The sequence below is a fragment of the Ailuropoda melanoleuca genome, chromosome 7 (genome assembly GCF_002007445.2).
Source record: "Ailuropoda melanoleuca isolate Jingjing chromosome 7, ASM200744v2, whole genome shotgun sequence".
Lineage (NCBI taxonomy): Eukaryota > Metazoa > Chordata > Mammalia > Carnivora > Ursidae > Ailuropoda > Ailuropoda melanoleuca.
In genome coordinates, this window is record NC_048224.1 from 56500159 (window position 1) to 56517140 (window position 16982).

The 16982-nt window shown below is 56.5% G+C and overlaps 1 protein-coding gene across 4 annotated transcripts in view; it reads left to right on the forward strand.

Annotated features, from left to right (window-relative positions):
* Positions 1-1420: 1420 nt before the first annotated feature.
* The window catches only part of NTNG2 (netrin G2), a 67848-nt gene continuing 52286 nt past the window's right edge, over positions 1421-16982 (forward strand). For 2 of the 4 annotated variants that reach the window (XM_034664730.1, XM_034664729.1), the window contains exons 1-3: positions 1421-1555; positions 5325-5455; positions 5691-6390. In XM_034664730.1, the coding sequence (XP_034520621.1) occupies positions 6178-6390 (213 nt within the window). In that variant the 5' untranslated portion in view covers positions 1421-1555; positions 5325-5455; positions 5691-6177. Of the gene's footprint in view, positions 1556-2204; positions 2327-5324; positions 5456-5690; positions 6391-16982 lie in introns of those variants that run through there. The other 2 variants (XM_034664728.1, XM_034664727.1) reach the window with 2 other exon arrangements.

The following is a 16982-nucleotide window of genomic DNA, read 5'->3' on the forward strand; positions in this document are numbered from 1 at the left end:
GCCCTCTCCAAGCTAGGAGGGGAACCAACAGCCCAGGAATGTCAAGGTGGAGGTAAGAGGCGGCAGAGGGGTGGGGCGCTGAGGTGCCACATCTTGCTCCTGTTCCTGACACCCTCTGTGACCTTGGACTAGTCCCTCTCCCTCTCTGTCCTCAGGCTCTTTGTTCTAGATGCATCCAAATGGCAGGGCTGGCTGCCTGAGCACTGCAGTGAGAACCCACCCCGGAGGAGGCCAGGAGCCCCTGAAATCCACATGTTCCCCCCTGGAAGACGGAGGAAGCTCTCTGCACAGCCCTGGGAGACAGTGCGGCAGGAAGCCTCCAGGGGGGTTCAAGAGCCCAGGGCTGCCCCGTGTTGCCAACTCCTTGGCCTCTGCCCTGGCCCCTGCTGGAGTCCTCCCGCTCCCCTCCCGTGCTTGCCAGGAGCTAGGCCCCTTCCTGCCCCCCTACTCTTGCACTCCCTCCGAGCTGGCTTGGCTTCATCAAAAGCAGGGCCCATCAGGGTGGAGGCGGCGATGTGTCAGCTGGTATTCAGGCTCCGGTTGTGCGCTCGGATAGCTCCCCCTCCCCATCTCCCCAAATCCACCCACCCACCCTTTTACCCACTGCTCAGGGCCTTCTGGGTGGTAGCACTCCACAGAGGGAGTCAGAGCGGCAGGCTTGAGCCCTTGGCTGTTGGGGGTGGGTGGACTGACTCACTTGGCCCCCTCCCTGGTGCCGATGGGGCAGCCCCCACACCCCTGGGCGCTGGCACCCCGTCAGGCCCCAGGGTTTTGGAAAAGGAAGCTGCAGCCCCGCGGCGCCTGACCCGGGCCGGCTGAGGATGCGCTCTGCGCGCACCGACCCGCCGGCCCCCGAGCCGGGAGGAGATGTTTAGGCAGAGACCCCCCAGAGCAGGCTCGTTCCCGCGGCCGCCTGCTGGGGCCACCCTGGCCGCGGGCCCGCCGGGACGCCCCTGCTGGCTGCGCCCCTCCCCGGGCCGTGGCGCGTCCCCCGAGTCTCGCAGTATTTCCTTCCTGCACCTTTAAGAAGACCGTTGCTCCGTGGTGGGATGGTGTGTTAGAGCCGCACAGAGGAAGTTACGCAGCCCGATCAGACCGAGAGATAAAAGCCCCGATGGTGATCGTGAGAGATGGCAAGAGGATTTAGCCTCGGCATTAACTTGGAGCGGAGTGCAGGGGGGCGGTGAAGCGCCCCGCCATCTGGCCCGCGCCGCGCTGGGGGGATGCCCCGGCGCCCCGACGAGCAGCCGCGAAGCCCACCCGGGCTGGGGGCTGCCCGGTGCCCGCGCGCCGGTCCTCTCCGAGCCGCCCAGGGGGCCCAAAAAGTTTGCACTTGTTAGAGGCGACCTCCCGCTCGGCCCGGGGCGGGCGATGCGGGCGGCGCGGGCGGCCCCCTCCCCCGGCCCGGCGTCTCCGGGACGGCTGCGGNGGAGCAGCGGCTCGCAGCCCTCCGGCCCGCGCCCCCACCCCGCGCCGGCCAGGGCAGGCGGAGCGCCCGCGGGCGGCGGTCCTCGGCCTCGCGGGTCTGCGCTCCGGGAAGCTGCTCGGAGCCGGGGTAAGGCGGGCGGGGAGAGCCGGCGGGCGCGCGGGGGGAGAGCGGCTGCAGCTTTGCCAGCCTGGTTTCATTTTTAAAGGGCTTCGGTGACCGTGCAAGCTTCCCCGGGCCCCGGAGCCACTTAAAGCGGCCCAGCAAAGGCTCGGATGCAAAAGTTATTTGGTGGCTGCTGTTACTAGCGGAGGACTGGAGTCGCCCGAGAGGGGTGTGTGAGTCTGCATTTGTGGCAGCATCTTAAAGGAAAAGCTTGTCTTTCCGGCTGGCTTTTTCCTACCAGGGTCTTTTTCCATCGTGTGTGTGAGCTCGTGTGTGTGTGTGTGTGTGTGTGTGTGTGTGTGTGTGTACGCGCGCGCGCGTGTGTGGTGGGGATAGATGTTGTGTGCATGTGTTGAAAAGGAAATTAACCCTTCTCTCGCGCTACTCCTCCGCCCCAATTTAATCGCCACCATCGACAGCCACCCCCCATCCCCCCTCTTCCTCTCATCCCCTTCCCACCTCTCCGAAAACTGGGTCTGTGTGAGTTGCACAGAGAAACTCTTGGCCAGCCAGGCTGGAAACTTCTTTCCGCGCGGTGGAGGGGTGGGCTAATGGGGGAGGGGATGAGCAGGGACCGGCTTGGGGACGTGTGGAGTGGAACCTCGANGATGAGCAGGGACCGGCTTGGGGACGTGTGGAGTGGAACCTCGAACAGGGCGGCGAGCAGACTGGGGGAGCAGAGGCAGCGGGAAGGCGGGAAGAGGACCGTGGGCTCCCGGGGTCCGCCCGCTCCGAGTAAGTTCCCCGCCTGGGCGGGGGGCGGCGGAGGCACGGGCGCTGCTGGGAAGCGGCGCCGGGAAAAAGGAGGCAACTATAATTCCTGGGTGCTTTGCTTGGTGTCTTCTAATTGAGGGAGGCGGTGCCAACGGAGGGGGCACCCTCGGTGCCGGCGGGGCCTTTATTAAAGACGGGCTTATTAATTGCTGCCGGGGCTCGTACTCAACTTGGGAAAGACAAAGCGCGGCTGCGGGACTTGGGGGGGGGGCGGGGGCACGCCCCTGTGCAGCCCTCCGGAAGATCGGGCTCCACCCCGACCTCTCGGCCCAGCCAGGACCGACCCCCCCCCCCGCCCAGCCGAGGCCTCCTTCTCGCGCCCCACCCCCCAGCCCTCAACTTTCCGGGGCTCCCGGGCCGCCTAGAGGCCGTGGGCGGTGCCGGGAGCCGAGTCGGCCCCTGATCCAGGGCTGGGGGGCACCCGGGCCGCGGGTAGCAGGATGTGCCAGCAGTCCCCGGAGCACCCCCCACACCGGCCCGGGGTGGAGGGCGGGAAGGTGACCCGCAGCGGGCTCCCCTTTCCTTCGTAGCCCTCGGGCACCACCCCCTCGAAAGCAGATTTCACTCCGCCCCGCTGCCCCTGATGGGAAGCTGAGACGGAACCTCGCGGTGGGCAGCCCCCGGGGTACCCCTCCTCCAGTACCCCCCAGGGGCCCCGCGCCCACAGCGCCAAGTTTCCCAGGAGGCGAGGGCGCAGCCGGCAACTCGGCAACTCGGGGAGGAGCCTGCTCCGAGCCCAGCCAGCTCCGAGAGGCGCTAATTCAATAAGACAGAGAAATCGGAGTTCAGAAATCCTGGTAAAATCTAATTTTCAGGTTTTAATACCTTGGCTATCAGGCCCCCCCTCGGTTCCTGAGGACTCTTAAAAGAAATAAAGCGCATTGATTCTATTTGTTTCTGGGAGCTGCAGTTTCTTAATAATATCAGGTGAAGATTTATTTTCCAAGGAGAAAACGATCCACCGGGATACAACCTCTTACTCTGAAATTTCCCCGGCTGGCTTCTCACTCCCTGCTTTCCGCCTCGTTATTCCGGAGACTCTTGCTTCTCTCCTCCCTCGTTGTTTTTTTTTTTTTTTTTTTTTTTTTTTTTTTTTTTTTTTTTTTTTTTTTTTTGTCTTTTGTTTTTTGTTTTTCTTTTTGGCAAAAGCCCACTGTAATATTCTCTTGCTGAGCTTGCAATTCTCTCTATAATACCAGCAATGCCCCGTTGATTGACTAGTTGTAAACACATTTGTTACCCCGCCCCCAGCAGATTGGGTTGTTGTTGGCTCCCCTGCCACCACCACCACCCCATTTTCCAGGGACTGCGCGGCATTTAAACCACAAGAATTGCAAAGCAATTAGTAGATTTTCTAGTTGCTCTGCACTTCGGTCTCCGTGGCCTCCCGGCCTCCGGGCCTCGCTGCCTCCCCGCGCCGGTGTGTCAGTCGAAGCCCTGAGCAGCCGCTGGTCCCGCAGATGAAGGAAGCCCGAAGCCAGCGCCCTGGTGTCTCCTCCCATCAGGAGCTCCCTACCTGTTAGTGAACAGTTGGGAGTCCTTGCCTGGAAGAATTAATTAGGGACGTGCTGTTTTCTGGGCAGCTCGAAGCTTGGGTAGAGGCATCCAAACCTTTGCCGGCCGCGCTATTTTATTTTTACTACATTTTCTCAGGTTGTAAAAATAGTCGCCAGGCGGGTTCTTTCTGAGAGTTTCTAGCAAGGAGCGCATTCAAGGCCAGGCAGGTTCTATAACAGGTTTCTCTTTAAACAGCCAGAGGTGAGCAGTGAAAATGTGGTCCCCCCCTCAGCTTCTCATTCATCTCCATCAAGAGCCCTTCAGCCAGAGAGAGGGGCAGGGGCGGCCGTAATGCAGATTTATGATTCCCCCGACCAGGAGCGTGGGGCACTGGCTGGGGGCTTCCGCGGGCAGCCCAGGTGAGCGGCCAGCCCCCTCTGGACAATGTCCACCTCCCCGGTTTGGCATTTTGGCCAGCAGTGTGTTTGTGTCTGGGCGGAGAATGGGGTTTCATGGAAAAGTGATTAACTCTTCAGGGACTCTTCCGTGTACAATATGGCCCGAGAGGGTGTCGGGTGAGACTCACGCTGAGGTTAGCGTCAATGCCGAGGCAGTTTGGGGGATTAAGAGGCAATAATCATAGGTATAATAACCAGAATAATTAATAACACGGGTGCTTCTGCTGTGACTCATGGTATTACCTTTGCCCTATTGGCTAGCATTTTTGGCCAGGATCCCACACTGGCCAGACTCAGATTCTCCTGGTGATGTATCCAGTGTCTGGGAACTCATCATATTACTGGAGTCATGTTTTGTGCAATGTGACATTTGTCTTCGTTATAGCTATTTGGGCTCTTAAATAATTATCAGTAGCTTAAAATAGTAAAGCAATAATCATAATAGTGACTCATTTATAGACACACCCTCCAAAGATGATTGCAAAATTTTGGCCTTGATCAGAAAATCTCCTATGACAAACCATCGTCACATCTGTGGAAATCTTCGCTGTCCCTGGTTTCTTAGCGTTGAAGATCAAATTGACCGTTGCAGAATTTGGAGGGAGATTTATCGGCACCTGGTTCTTCCTTGTGGGCCCACACTTGGGTCTGCAGCTGTCCGTATAGACTCGTCGGCACCTATGGTGACAGCTTTGACATTTTGACTTGTCGGTCACGGTATTTAAAGCCACCACTCCAGCTTGACCCCTGAGCATGTTTTGGGAAGTTGGTGACCCCAAGCAGGGGCACCTCTGCTGCCCTAACACCCCCAGAAATGAGGGAAAAAGCGAATCACCTTTTCAATAACGTACCCAATCTCCAAATGTGCAACTCTGATATTAATAAAAATAACCCGGTTTTCTCGGTAGACCTGGCTAATGCAGCCTCATTTTTTGCACATCTTGCCAGAGAGCTTTTGTTCTTACACATCTTCATCACCCCCTTCTCTTTTTAATTTGTTGCAGGTGCTGTTGCTAATGAGCTCGCTCTCTTCCCCTCTTACAATGAAAGACAAGTCAGCCGCCGGGTACCTGGATGGATTGAGAGCCGAAGTGTCAGAAACTTCATAATAAGTTGCCGATGGCTACCAGCCAAGGTCAGCTGGCCCCCATTAGTGCCTGTCCCCACAAAGCGGAGCCAAATAAGCTTCTCCCCAGTTAAAAACCTCAGTCTTTTTTTTTTATGTTGCAGTCCAGCCACACAATTGTTGTCACTTTAAGCCCATATGAAAAGAAATCTCTTTTATTGGTCTGAGATGCCAGTCCAGTCCCATAGAGGGAACATGTTTCCAGCTAACGCGTACACCTCCTGATTTTATTTTATCTTTACAGCGCAGGCTGGAGGGTTGTTTTGCAGTTGTGTTGAGCGCATCGCACATTAAGGGCCCTTTAAAGACCTGGATTGATTGGAAGGACAAAAATTAAAAGCAGTCTGATCCAGCCTCATGCCAGATCCCCGAGGATTTGCTCCCTATCCCATTTCCATCCACTGTCACAATTTGAGAGCCTGCCTGATTTGATCAGATTCACCTCTGGGAGAGGTCTAACGCCAAGGTTAGGAGGACGCGAAGTTATGGGCAACTTTTTGATCTGCCCATCAGCAGTCTGAGAAACGCTGGCTCTGAGTTTTTCAAATCGGCCTTTGGGAAGAAACAAGTTCCTGGCTCTTTGCAACCCGGCAGTGCTCGAGTCCCTGGGACATACAGCCGCCGTTGCCTGGTAGATGTGGCCCTTCCATGCGGAGGCCGCGAGGCCCGCCTGACCCCGTCGCTGCCTGTCCAGGGCCTCTCTGGGCCACGCCCCTGCAGACTGCGCAGCCATGCTGCACCTGCTTGCCCTTCTCCTGCACTGCCTCCCGCTGGCTTCTGGGGACTACGACATCTGCAAATCCTGGGTGACCACGGATGAGGGCCCCACCTGGGAGTTCTACGCCTGCCAGCCCAAGGTGATGCGGCTGAAGGACTACGTCAAGGTGAAGGTGGAGCCCTCAGGCATCACATGCGGAGACCCCCCTGAGAGATTCTGCTCCCACGTAAGTCAGCCCCCCACTGTTGTTTGTTCAGGCCAAGGGGGAGGGGGTCTGGGACAGACTCTGGTGATGCGTGAGCAGAATGGGAGGACCAGACGCAAGGTTGACTTTCCCGCATCTTGGACTTGGAGCAGATGGCTGTCCCACCTTGTAAAAGTGCCAAAGCAAAGGCCACCCCCAGGGCTCTGCGGTCATGTGACGTCATTCTCCAGGGGGAGGGGTACCTTCTTGACCAGCTGACCACCGGATCCTTTTCTCTTGGGAAGACCATAGTAGTGATAGTTCCTGGGCCGGCCGCGCAGACAAGCCCCGCCTCCGTGGTCAGAAGTCAGCATCCCGGGCGAGGGAGCAGGGCACTCTTGGCGACGTTGCTCTCTGTTCACCCCTTCTGCGGTACCACGTCCTATCCCACCTGATCCAATCCAGCAGATGGTTTTGCCAGGCCAGTGTATGCCACGCACCAAGCTGGAACTTTGCGGGGGAATGTTGGATGGAAGTGCAGAGGGGATTCCTAAGGAGAGAGTCAGACCAGGATGGACGGTGTGGCTGGTTCTCTTTTTAATCCCATCCCTACGTGCAGTGACTGCAGTCACTGGTTAAGTTAGGGGGACAGCAGCTGGTCAGGTGCTGTCACTTGAGCCCTTAATTAGAGAAGGATGGGGTCTTAGAGCCATGGAGTACTTCAGTACTCAGGTGTTACCAACAACAACAGCAGTAATAATAGCAGGTACCATTCATGGGAGCTCCTTGTGTGCGGGCTAAGAGCTTGCTATGCAAGTCCTCCCGTCAGCCCAGCCCGGCTGATTCTCTGTTGTATAAAGGAGGAGTTTTAGGGGGTGGGCTCTGAACCAGGGCGTCTCTGGGCCTCTGTTTCGTCATCTGTAAAATGGGCATTGTAGGAACAAGGGAGCTGATTCATATGTGTCAAATGCTGAGTAGGGCCTGGCACAGAGCAAGTGCCCATACATGGTAGCTGTTGTCATTCTTGTTGTACAGATGGACCCCCCTCAACCCCCTGTGCCTGGCAGGAGGCTGGGCAGGGCAGCCAGGCTGCAGGAGCGATGGGAGGAGCTCATCGGCTGCTGCCTCCATGAGTCCTTGAGGGAGCCCCCGGGTCTCTGGGCTTAAGGCAGGACGGAGCAGGTATCCCCACTGGGCTCCTGAGGACGCCTCAGTCCCATGGGGAGCTGCATTCCTATCACAGGGCAGTCAGCCTGGGAAGGTAGCTTCCTGCTTGGACAGCCAGCAGTCAGTTGTGAGGCTGTCACTGTGGATGGTGGCTGGGCCGAGGGAGCCAGCTGGGGGTGGGGCGGGAGTGGGGAGGCAGAGAAGGCAGGGAGGGGGGGTTGCTGGGTAGTTCATGGGGATCACTGCCCTGGGGATCCCAGAGCTCACTGGCTCAGGGATGAGCAAGGGGGTCAGCTCCTGAAGGTCGGGGGCAAGGCCAGGTTGGGGGGCAGTGGAGCCCAGTTCTGAGCCTGTACATTAGGCTGGCAACGTAGCCCAGCTCGTGCAAAGACTTCTCCACACACTCCCCGAACAGAGTCAACCTCTGCCTCTCACGTTAGAGTCTTGACTGTATTTCTTCTCTTAAATATTAATCATTGCCGTAATGTACTGGGGGTGGGGTGTGGGACAGGGCAGCTAAATCAGAATTCATTGGACCAGCTTCTGGTCAAGGGCTTGAGGGGCGGAGATGACCATGAGATGCAGGCCTGAGGCCCTCTCCTGGCCAAAGCTGGCTCAGGAGACCCTTGGCTCTGGACCCCTGCCCTGCCCCCACCCTCACAGGGAGGCCCCAGTACAGCCGCCAGGGTGGGGTGGTCACGCCACCCCCCAATCCTAACGCTGCCCCACCTGCCCAGGCAGGTGTCATTGAGCGCTGGGGTCTGGGAGGAGCTGGCATCCCTTCTCCTTCTCTTCTGGGAAGACAGGAGCGGAAGAGCAGCGCCTTCAACATCTCCCACATAGGTGGGTCCTCAGTGTCTCCACACCTGTCTGAGGGGCTTAAATATTTCATTACAGGCTGCCATCCCGCTCTGCCTTTGATCACAAATGTGCAGCCAACAAGAATGGGAACTCTGCCTGGCAGGTGGAGGGGGGCTGGCTTCTGCAGGGGGCAGGGGTCCCACCTCGTGCAGCCTCCCTGAGCGGCTCCTGTGTGTCTCATGTAATCATCTCTAGGACACTCTGAGGGAGGTGCTGCTCTAATCCTGTTTTAGGGATTAGAAGGGGTTGCCTTACTCCCGCCAAGGTCACGCCGGTCCGAAGGCAGGAGGGCGACTTGTCTGCAGCAGGACGTGTGCTTATGCACCAGGGGGCTCGGCCTGCCCTCTCTGAGCCTCAGTTGCCCTCCCTGTAAAGGAGAGATAATACCGTATGCGAGGCACAGGGCAGGCCAGGGGGAGCGACCTGGCCGTGCCAGTCCTGGGCACCGTGCAGGCACACAGTAGGTGCTCGATGTTCAGTAGGTGTTATGCGTTTATTATGATTGTTAGGACGCCCTGAGCAGTGTCCCTGGCTTTTCTTCTTTGCCTCTGTCCAGCCTCGAGGACGCCGCGCCCTGCATTTCTGGTCTCTGGGCAGCAGGCCTGCGCTGGGTGGTCAGGGAGCTCGGACTCCTGCAGGCATGGCCGGCGGTGTGAACCACCAGGGGGCGCCCTCATGGTAGCCAGCCACCCAGCGAACTGTTAGCTGGGCCAGCGCCCAGTGGGTCCCTGTGACGACTGCTGGATCTGTCAGCACATCCAGCCAACGGGAGTGTGAGCCCTGGAGCACCCCCAGGGTGCAAGGGGGCGCCATGAGGCAGCCATCGTTTTCGGGGTTCAGGGTGCACACCCTCCCTCCCGCCAGGCTTCCCGTCCTTCCGCAAGGCCACCTGAGAACTGAATTGTAAATTCCAGCCTGGTGAGGAAGGCGACGGGGGAGAAGACCAAGATAAATGAATAAATAAAAACCTATTGGCTTTAAATGCACAATGAGAATTAATAGGGATGAGTTCTCAACCGAGGATCTGAGGGCAAGGGCAAAATTTCAATGAGGACTGCAGGAGAAGACGGGCAGCCCTCCACCCTCCATTCCCAGCCCGGCCGGAGAGGGCCAGCCTAGCCACGCTACAGGGCCCAGGGGGCAGGGGAGAGGGTACCCACCGAGACTTCTCAACCCCTGTACCGTTGGGTGGGGGAAGCAGCCCCATAGTGCCCCCAAACACTCTCCTTGTACCTCTGGAGACAAAGCTAACCCTTGAGTCTCAGGAGGGAGATGGTGAGGAAGGGTGACAATGGGGAAAAGAGAGGGGGTGGGGTGGTGGCCACAGACCAGGCAGGTGGTGTTTAAAATGATCTTACAGGTCCCCACTTGCTACCTAAAGTGTAGTCCTTGGACTCACCTTGTCAAAAATGCAGAATCCCAGGCCCTGCCCCAGACCTGCTGAGCCAGAAACTGCATTTTAACAAGAGCTCCAGACGATTCAGAGGCATGCGGGGTATGGTCTGAGAAACGGCTGCCCTACGTAATTGCTTGGTGATGGGGGCAACCCATGGCTGATGTTCCCGGGGGATCTTTGTGGGTTCCATGGTGAGTCCCTGTTGAAGGAGATGGTGAGGAGCAGGAGACCTGGGGAGAAGGGGTGAAGCTGGGAGCTGACGTCCCTGAGACCCTCTGGAAGCTTCCAAAGAGTGGCTGTGGGTACGCTGTCTAGAGCCACAGGCCTGGGCTCCGAGGACCCGAGCTCCCATCCCAGCTCTGCCATCCCTGGGCAGGGTGATCTGGGGCAAGTCATTTAGAGTCTCTGAGCCTCGGGCTCCTCATATTCATGGGGGGGGGGTCGTGGCTGCCTTGCCCACCCCACCAGCTTCCTGGGAGAAGGAATTGCTTCTCTCAGAATATCTAGAAGTGCTTGAAGAGTGTGAGCTCTGTTCTAGCCTCAGACTTTTATATGATCGTTAATCTAACCTTGATCCTTTCGATTTTGAAATAGACGCGCATTAAACTTTATCCAGGGAGACTTTACATGCACGGGAACCTTGGTCTTGGTCTTGAAACCAAGAAAAGGCTGTAAAGGTGTGTCTTTGAGCACACTTCTTCCTCAGCACCTGCTTTACCTTCTCCGGGCCTCAGTTTACCCAGATGCAGAGCACATGGCCCTACCCCCCCCCCAGGGAACTGTTGGGCTGATAAAGGCAGATGGCAGGTGGATCCTTGAGTCCTCGCCCCCCTCCTTACCGTGACATTGAACACCAGATGTAGAATCAAGGTCATAGATGTCACGCCTCCTGCCAGCCCTCGATGTTCACAGAATGTTCCCACCAAGCAGCGCCCAGCTGACGGCCCGCTGGCTCAGGCCTCCTTCCCCCTCTGTGTCCCCGGCCCCCAAGCCCGTAGGGGAGAGCATACAGAACACCTCGTCCCGCCCCCTCCCCTCCTCAATGAGAGAGCACAGCAGACATTACAGACATACACTAACAAGGTGTGGGGGAGACAGAGGCAATGTAGTGGGAGCCCCGGAAGAATGAGGATGCGTCTCTTCCGGCTGGCCCCATGTGTTCCAGCCCGCCATGCTTCTCACCTCCACATCTTTGCCTGGGCCACCTCCTCTACCCGGAATGTCTTCCTTCACTTCCTTCATTTCCAAGGCTTCCACATTTACCTGGAAAACCCCAGCTCAGTTTTCAAGGTTCAGGTGGGACCCCACCTCCTCCAGGAAGCTTTCCCTGATTCCCTAACCCAGGTGGGTAGAAGGCCCCCATCTGGTCACATTCCTGTCATTGTGCTCACTGATGTTGGCCTAGTGGTTAAGGGCTCGGGTCCTAGGGGCAGAGAGATAGAGGTTAGAACCCCATGCTGTGTGGCCTTTGACATGAGGCTTAACCTCTCTGAGCCTTATTTCCTCAAATTGCTGCTATTAATAGGATACGCAAACACGACTGTCATGTGCACAGTGCCTGGCATATGGCAGATGCTCATTCATGTGGGTTATTATGCTCCCACTGTTGGCTTTTCCCTTGGATGGTGAGCTCCTCAGAAGGAGGGCTCTTTCGTCTGTCTGTCCCCAGCACCTCCCTCTTGGCTCAGTCAGTGCGAAGTAGGCATTTAATGAACAAATGGTTGGGCGAGTAGAAGGTCGGTGTGATCCGGGAAGACTTCTCAGAGGAGGAGAGATTAGAACTGAGTCTTACTGGAAGAACTAGGGTTTCAATCAGGGCAGAGGAAGCTCCGAAAGCTACTGCTTGTCTGGAGCCCCTGGTTTGTGGGATTTGTGATCGGATGACGCCAGGCACTCGGCACAGCTCTGTCCTTAAGCTGGAACCTGAGCTTCACCCAACCCTTAGTTAACGCAGCTCATTCTGTTGAAACGCCTGAGGCAGGGCCCAGCTTGGGACAAGAATAGTTCCATGCATGACATCTTGTTGCACAGTAAAGTCTCCTTCCTGGGGAGCAGAGGAGTGACAGGTCGGGGGCAGCGCTGCTGGGAGGTCAGCGCCCACATGTGCGAGATCCTTGCCCCTTACTTCTCTTAAGGGAATGGCTTTGGGTCCAGACACCCATGGAGGGTGGGCGCAGTGCAACTGGAGTGCAGTGGGGAGGGGAGAGAGCCTGCAGGGGACAGCTTTCCAAAGAGTGTCAGAAGTTCTAGAACTTTCCAGTGTACATATCTCTGCCTTCCCCAGGCTCGTCTATCTCTACAGGCTTCAGCCTTGGTGTTTAATATATTTCCATTTTTCTTCTGCGTTGCCTGTGTTATCACCATCTGCCTCAAATCCCATGTGCGGGGAGGAAGGGGATGGACAGATGGACAGACAGGCAGGCTACCCCCACTGTGGATGAGAACTTGGGATTTGGGAAGGGGCAAATGCGAGCTGCAGTTATCCCGTCCCTCCGGGTTGTGGGACTTTGGCTAAGTCCCTTGTGCTCTGAGGCTCGATTTTCTCATCTGAACATTGGGATGACAGCAGCCACAGGCTCAGAGGAAGGCTGACGAATGAGATGAGACAAGCCTCGGAGAGCCCTCAGCTGGGTGCCTGGCACAGAATGAATGTTCCAAAAAAAGGGATTTTCTTTTTCCATCCCAGAACTTAGCTGGAGAGACAAAAGGAGTGACAGTAGAACATAACAGACAGAAGACGATGGTGTCGACCAGGCATGGAATGGGAGGTAGAGACCGCGTGCACTGTGGGAGTTCAGAGATGGGGGCCCGGGTCTGGGGTGAAGGGTCGGAGCCGTTCAGAGGAGTGATGGTCAGCGCAGAGGGAATGGCATGTGCAAGGTCACGGGGTGGGGGGTGCAGGGGACGTGAGCGGGGACGCCTGGATGCCTGGGAGGGGACAAGCCTTGCCCCTCCTGGTCCCAGCTAAGCCCCCCCCCCATAAACCTATGGGGCGGGGTGTTTACTGTACCCTCAGGCAGCTGGATAGAGACCAAGGCTTTCCTAGGTCCGCTCAGTGGTGGAGCTGGGATTCAGCCTTCTGTCTGGCTCCTAGTGTTGGGGCGAAGGGGGGGGTCAGGCCACGGGTGTGGTGGGAGGGAGGGGAAGAGGTGAACAGTGGGCAGGCCGAGGCTGTAGGGAGCCCGCAGGGCATGGAAGCCCTGAACCAGGGGCCGGAACAGAGCAGTGGCAGGCTCAAAGGAGCGGGGTCCCTCGCCGCCCAGCCCCGGCTGCCCCAGGACCGGGGCCCAGGCTGCAAAGCGCCGTTCCCATCCCACGGCCCCCCTGGCCCAGGCTCCCCGGCCTCAGTCCTGGCCAGGGTCCATCTGGCCCAAGAGCGCGCAGGGCACCAAGTGCCGATTAAACGAGGAAGCGGCAGATGATGCAGAAACCGGTTCTGCTCGACTTCGCTTTGCAGGTTCTGATCTGTTTTTCTTCAGTAGCAGATTTGCTTAAATACATGAAAATGTGTTTCTAATTCCCTGAGCACACACCAACTGCTGGCGGGGGGTGGGGGGCAGTGCGTGAGAGCAGAATGAGCACCAGAGGGGGCCCGGCCGTTCCAGGTTCTTGCAAAGTCTCCTTGCTGCTGGCACACCAGGCCAAGCCCCTTAGCCTCAGTTTCCCCCACTGTGCCAAGATGCGGTGTGCCTAGATTCGCCAGCGCTCCTGGAGGATGGCCAAGTAGATTCTGGGAGTTTGGAGAAATCTAGGCTAGGGTTCAGCTTGGGTCACAGACAGACAAAATGGGGGATTCCAGTGCAGATAGAGGGGTTCTGAGCACCGAACACAGCGCTAGACATTTTTTTTTTTCAAGTTCACCTCCTTTATTCGCTTTAGGCGCACAGCAGAACAATTTGATGTGCGTACGTATTGCAAGATGATTACCACAACAAGCTTGGTTAACATCCGTCACTGCACGCGGCTAAAGGTTTTTTTTTTCTTTTGATGAGGCCACTTTTAAAAGAACTTAAAAATTTTTTAGAATTGAGGTGAAATTCACATAACGCAAAATGAACCATTAACATTTTTTATTGCAGTAAAATATAGAGAGCATAAAATTCGCCTTTTTAACTGTTCTTAAGGATCCAGTTTCATAGCATTTAGTACGCTCACAACGCTGTGTGACCACCGCTTATGTAGTTTTGAGACATCTTTCGTTCCCCCAAAAGGAAATCCCGTCTCCCTTAGCTGTCACTCCGCATGCCCCTCCCCCCAGCTCCTGGCGACCACCAGGCGGCTGGCTTCCTGTCTCTACGGATTTGCCTATCCTGGACCCTCCGTGTAAACGGAATCACACGACATGTGACTTTTTGTGCCTGGCTTCTTTCACATTCTCGAGGTCCGTCATCTTGCGGCAGGTGTCAGGATTTCGTTCCGTTTTTAAGGCCGAGTACTATTGCCTCGTGTGGATAGACCACATTGTATGCCTGCGTGTACCAGCTGAGGGACATCTGGGTTGCTTTTACTACGGGGCTGTTACGAATAATGCTTCTGTGTCCATCTGTGTGCACTTGCGGTGTGGACATTTCTCTGGGGCATGGACTAGGAGGGGAACTGCTGGGTCATGTGCTAACTCCATAGTTAAGTTTTTGAGGAACCACCGAACTGTCCACGGCAGCCACACACCACTTTCCATCCCCACCACCATGCGCCGTGGTTCCGGTTTCTCCGTATCCTCGCCAGCACTGCGTGTTTTTCCATCGTTGTTTTTTGTTATTATGGCCAACCTCGTGAGTGTGATGTGGCATCTCGCATGGCTCTGATTTGCCTTTCTCTAGTCACTGATGACCGCTTGTGTATGTATCTTCTATGGAGAAATGTGTACTCGTGTCTTTCCGCCCAGTTTTTCACTGGGTTGTCTTGTTGTTGTGGATTTGTACGTGTGCTGTATGCGCGCCAGGTGCTAGACTCTTTTTTTTTTTTAAGATTTTTTTTTTTAATTTATTCGACAGAGAGAGACAGCCAGCGAGAGAGGGAACACGAGCAGGGGGAGTGGGAGAGGAAGAAGCAGGCTCATAGCAGAGGAGCCTGATGTGGGGCGATCCCATAACGCCGGGATCACGCCCTGAGCCGAAGGCAGACGCTTAACTGCTGTGCCACCCAGGCGCCCCCAGGTGCTAGATTCTTATCAGATATGTGATTTGCAGATATTTCCCCCACGCGATGGCTAGCCTTTTCGCTCTCTTGATTGTGTCCTTTAAGGCACAACATGTTTTTTTTCATTTTAGTGAAAGCTAATTGATCTATTTTTTTCCTTTTGTTGCTTGGGCTTTGGGTGTCAGTCATATCAAAGAAACCACTACTAAGTCCAAGGTCACGACTGTTTACCCCCGTGTGTTCCTCTAAGACTTTTATAGTTTTCACTCTCCATTTTGAGTGAATTTTGCCGTGTGGCATTTGTTGGAGAGACTGTTCTTTCTCTTGTCATCTTCGTGAACAATCCATTGACCGTTGACGTGAGGGTTGACATCTTTTCCATGGAAACACTGAGCATCCCATGTGCAGTGTGTCCTCGGGCCCATCCAAGTACCCTGCAGAGTAAAAACTACGTTCCCATTTTACGGATGAGGAAGCTGAGACCCCAGCACTAAGTGGAGAGTCTGGGCTTGAACTCAGATCTCAGGCATTTAATGTGATGCCATGGTGAAGCCTGAGGAGAGGGAACCTAAATGCTCACGGCCTCCCCCACTCTCTTTCTCTCCCCTCCCTCCTCTCCTCCTCTGTGTCTCCTTTTTTCCTGACTTAGCTTTTAGGCTGGGATGTTAGCTTTGATGCTCGGAGGAGGGTAACTGCGGAAGGGTACCCAACCTGTGACTTGTCTCCGGTCTCGGAGTGTCTCCTCTCCATCTTCCATTGCACCCCCTCCCTGACCTGCTCAGCAGGGCACCAGAGCCGGGTCTCACTTTGTCCCATTGTAGAAATGGGCTATTAATTATCCTTCATCTCCTGTAGGGAGTGCAGTTTGGAAGGGCTCTTGGAGATTAGAGGAACCTCAGTACTTAGGAGCATATTCCCGTGGGACTAATGGCTCAGGGAAAAGTGGGTTCCTTGGACCTGGCTGCTGGTTTCCCTCTGCCCCGGCCCCTGGACCCGGAGCCCCCCCACTCCCAGGCAGTTCTAGGGCTCCTGCGAACACAATATGAAACCACTAGTGAATTCAGTTCCCCTCATTTCCTACGTGAGGGAACACTGAGGCCCCCCAGGATGGAGTGACTTCCTTGGGCCCCTAGGGAGGGACAGCAGACCCAAGAGGCTCAACTGTAGGTCCTGGGCTCTCCAGAAAGAGTGGACCAGAGCCCTGGGGACGTGAGGCGTTCCACACCAGGTTTCTGTCTACGCGCTCATGCCCGGGATTTGACCTCACATGTGGCATTTGGTGGGGGACGTGGGATGCCTGCCTGAAAGCCCCCTGCAGCCAGCGGGGTGCCCATGCTGCCCCCTCCGTTTAGATGTGACATAAGGTTAACACGTCTGCTTTCTGGCCCCCTCGGGTGAGCCCCTGGTGACGCGGCTGCGCTCAGAGCTGGCTCTCCATGGCCCGGAGGGCTCCGAGGCCCCATCCCAGCCAGCCCGCAGCTGTGGTGTCCCTGCTGAGACAGTGCCATGAGCGGTGGGCAGGAAGGGGCCCCAGGATCTCAGGTGTGGCTGTGCAGGGGTCCCCTCCATTAGAGAAATGCAACCTGGCTCTCCCTGCAGAAATTTTGCACGTCTGATCTGCCCTCCACACCTAAACCTGGGGGCTCTCTAGAGCTGCTCCCCACCTCCCCACCCCCCACCACCTGTAAAGGGACTTGGCCCGTCATCAATGATCTGGCATCCTTGTCCCCCAGCCATTTGCCTGGGGTGCTGCGGGACCATTTGGACCCCTCAGTCCCTCATTCCAGTTCCCTCCTTCTGCCCGTGTCATTTGTCCACTTGACTCCAAGTGTCGACCAGGGAAATAAAAGGAAATGAAACACGACCAGGACATTTCCCCTCAGTGGTGGCAGAGTCTGTTGTTGGGCAAAGGTGAAAAGGAGGCCAGTGGGAGAGGCAGCCTGCACGTAACCCTCGAGCTTGCCTCCGTCTGCTCAAGCCCACGTGGATGGTGGTGCCCGTTTGGGGTTCTTGAGGTGTCCCCTCCCTCTGGGAATCAAGAGACCTCCCAAGGCAGGTGACCGTAGAAGGA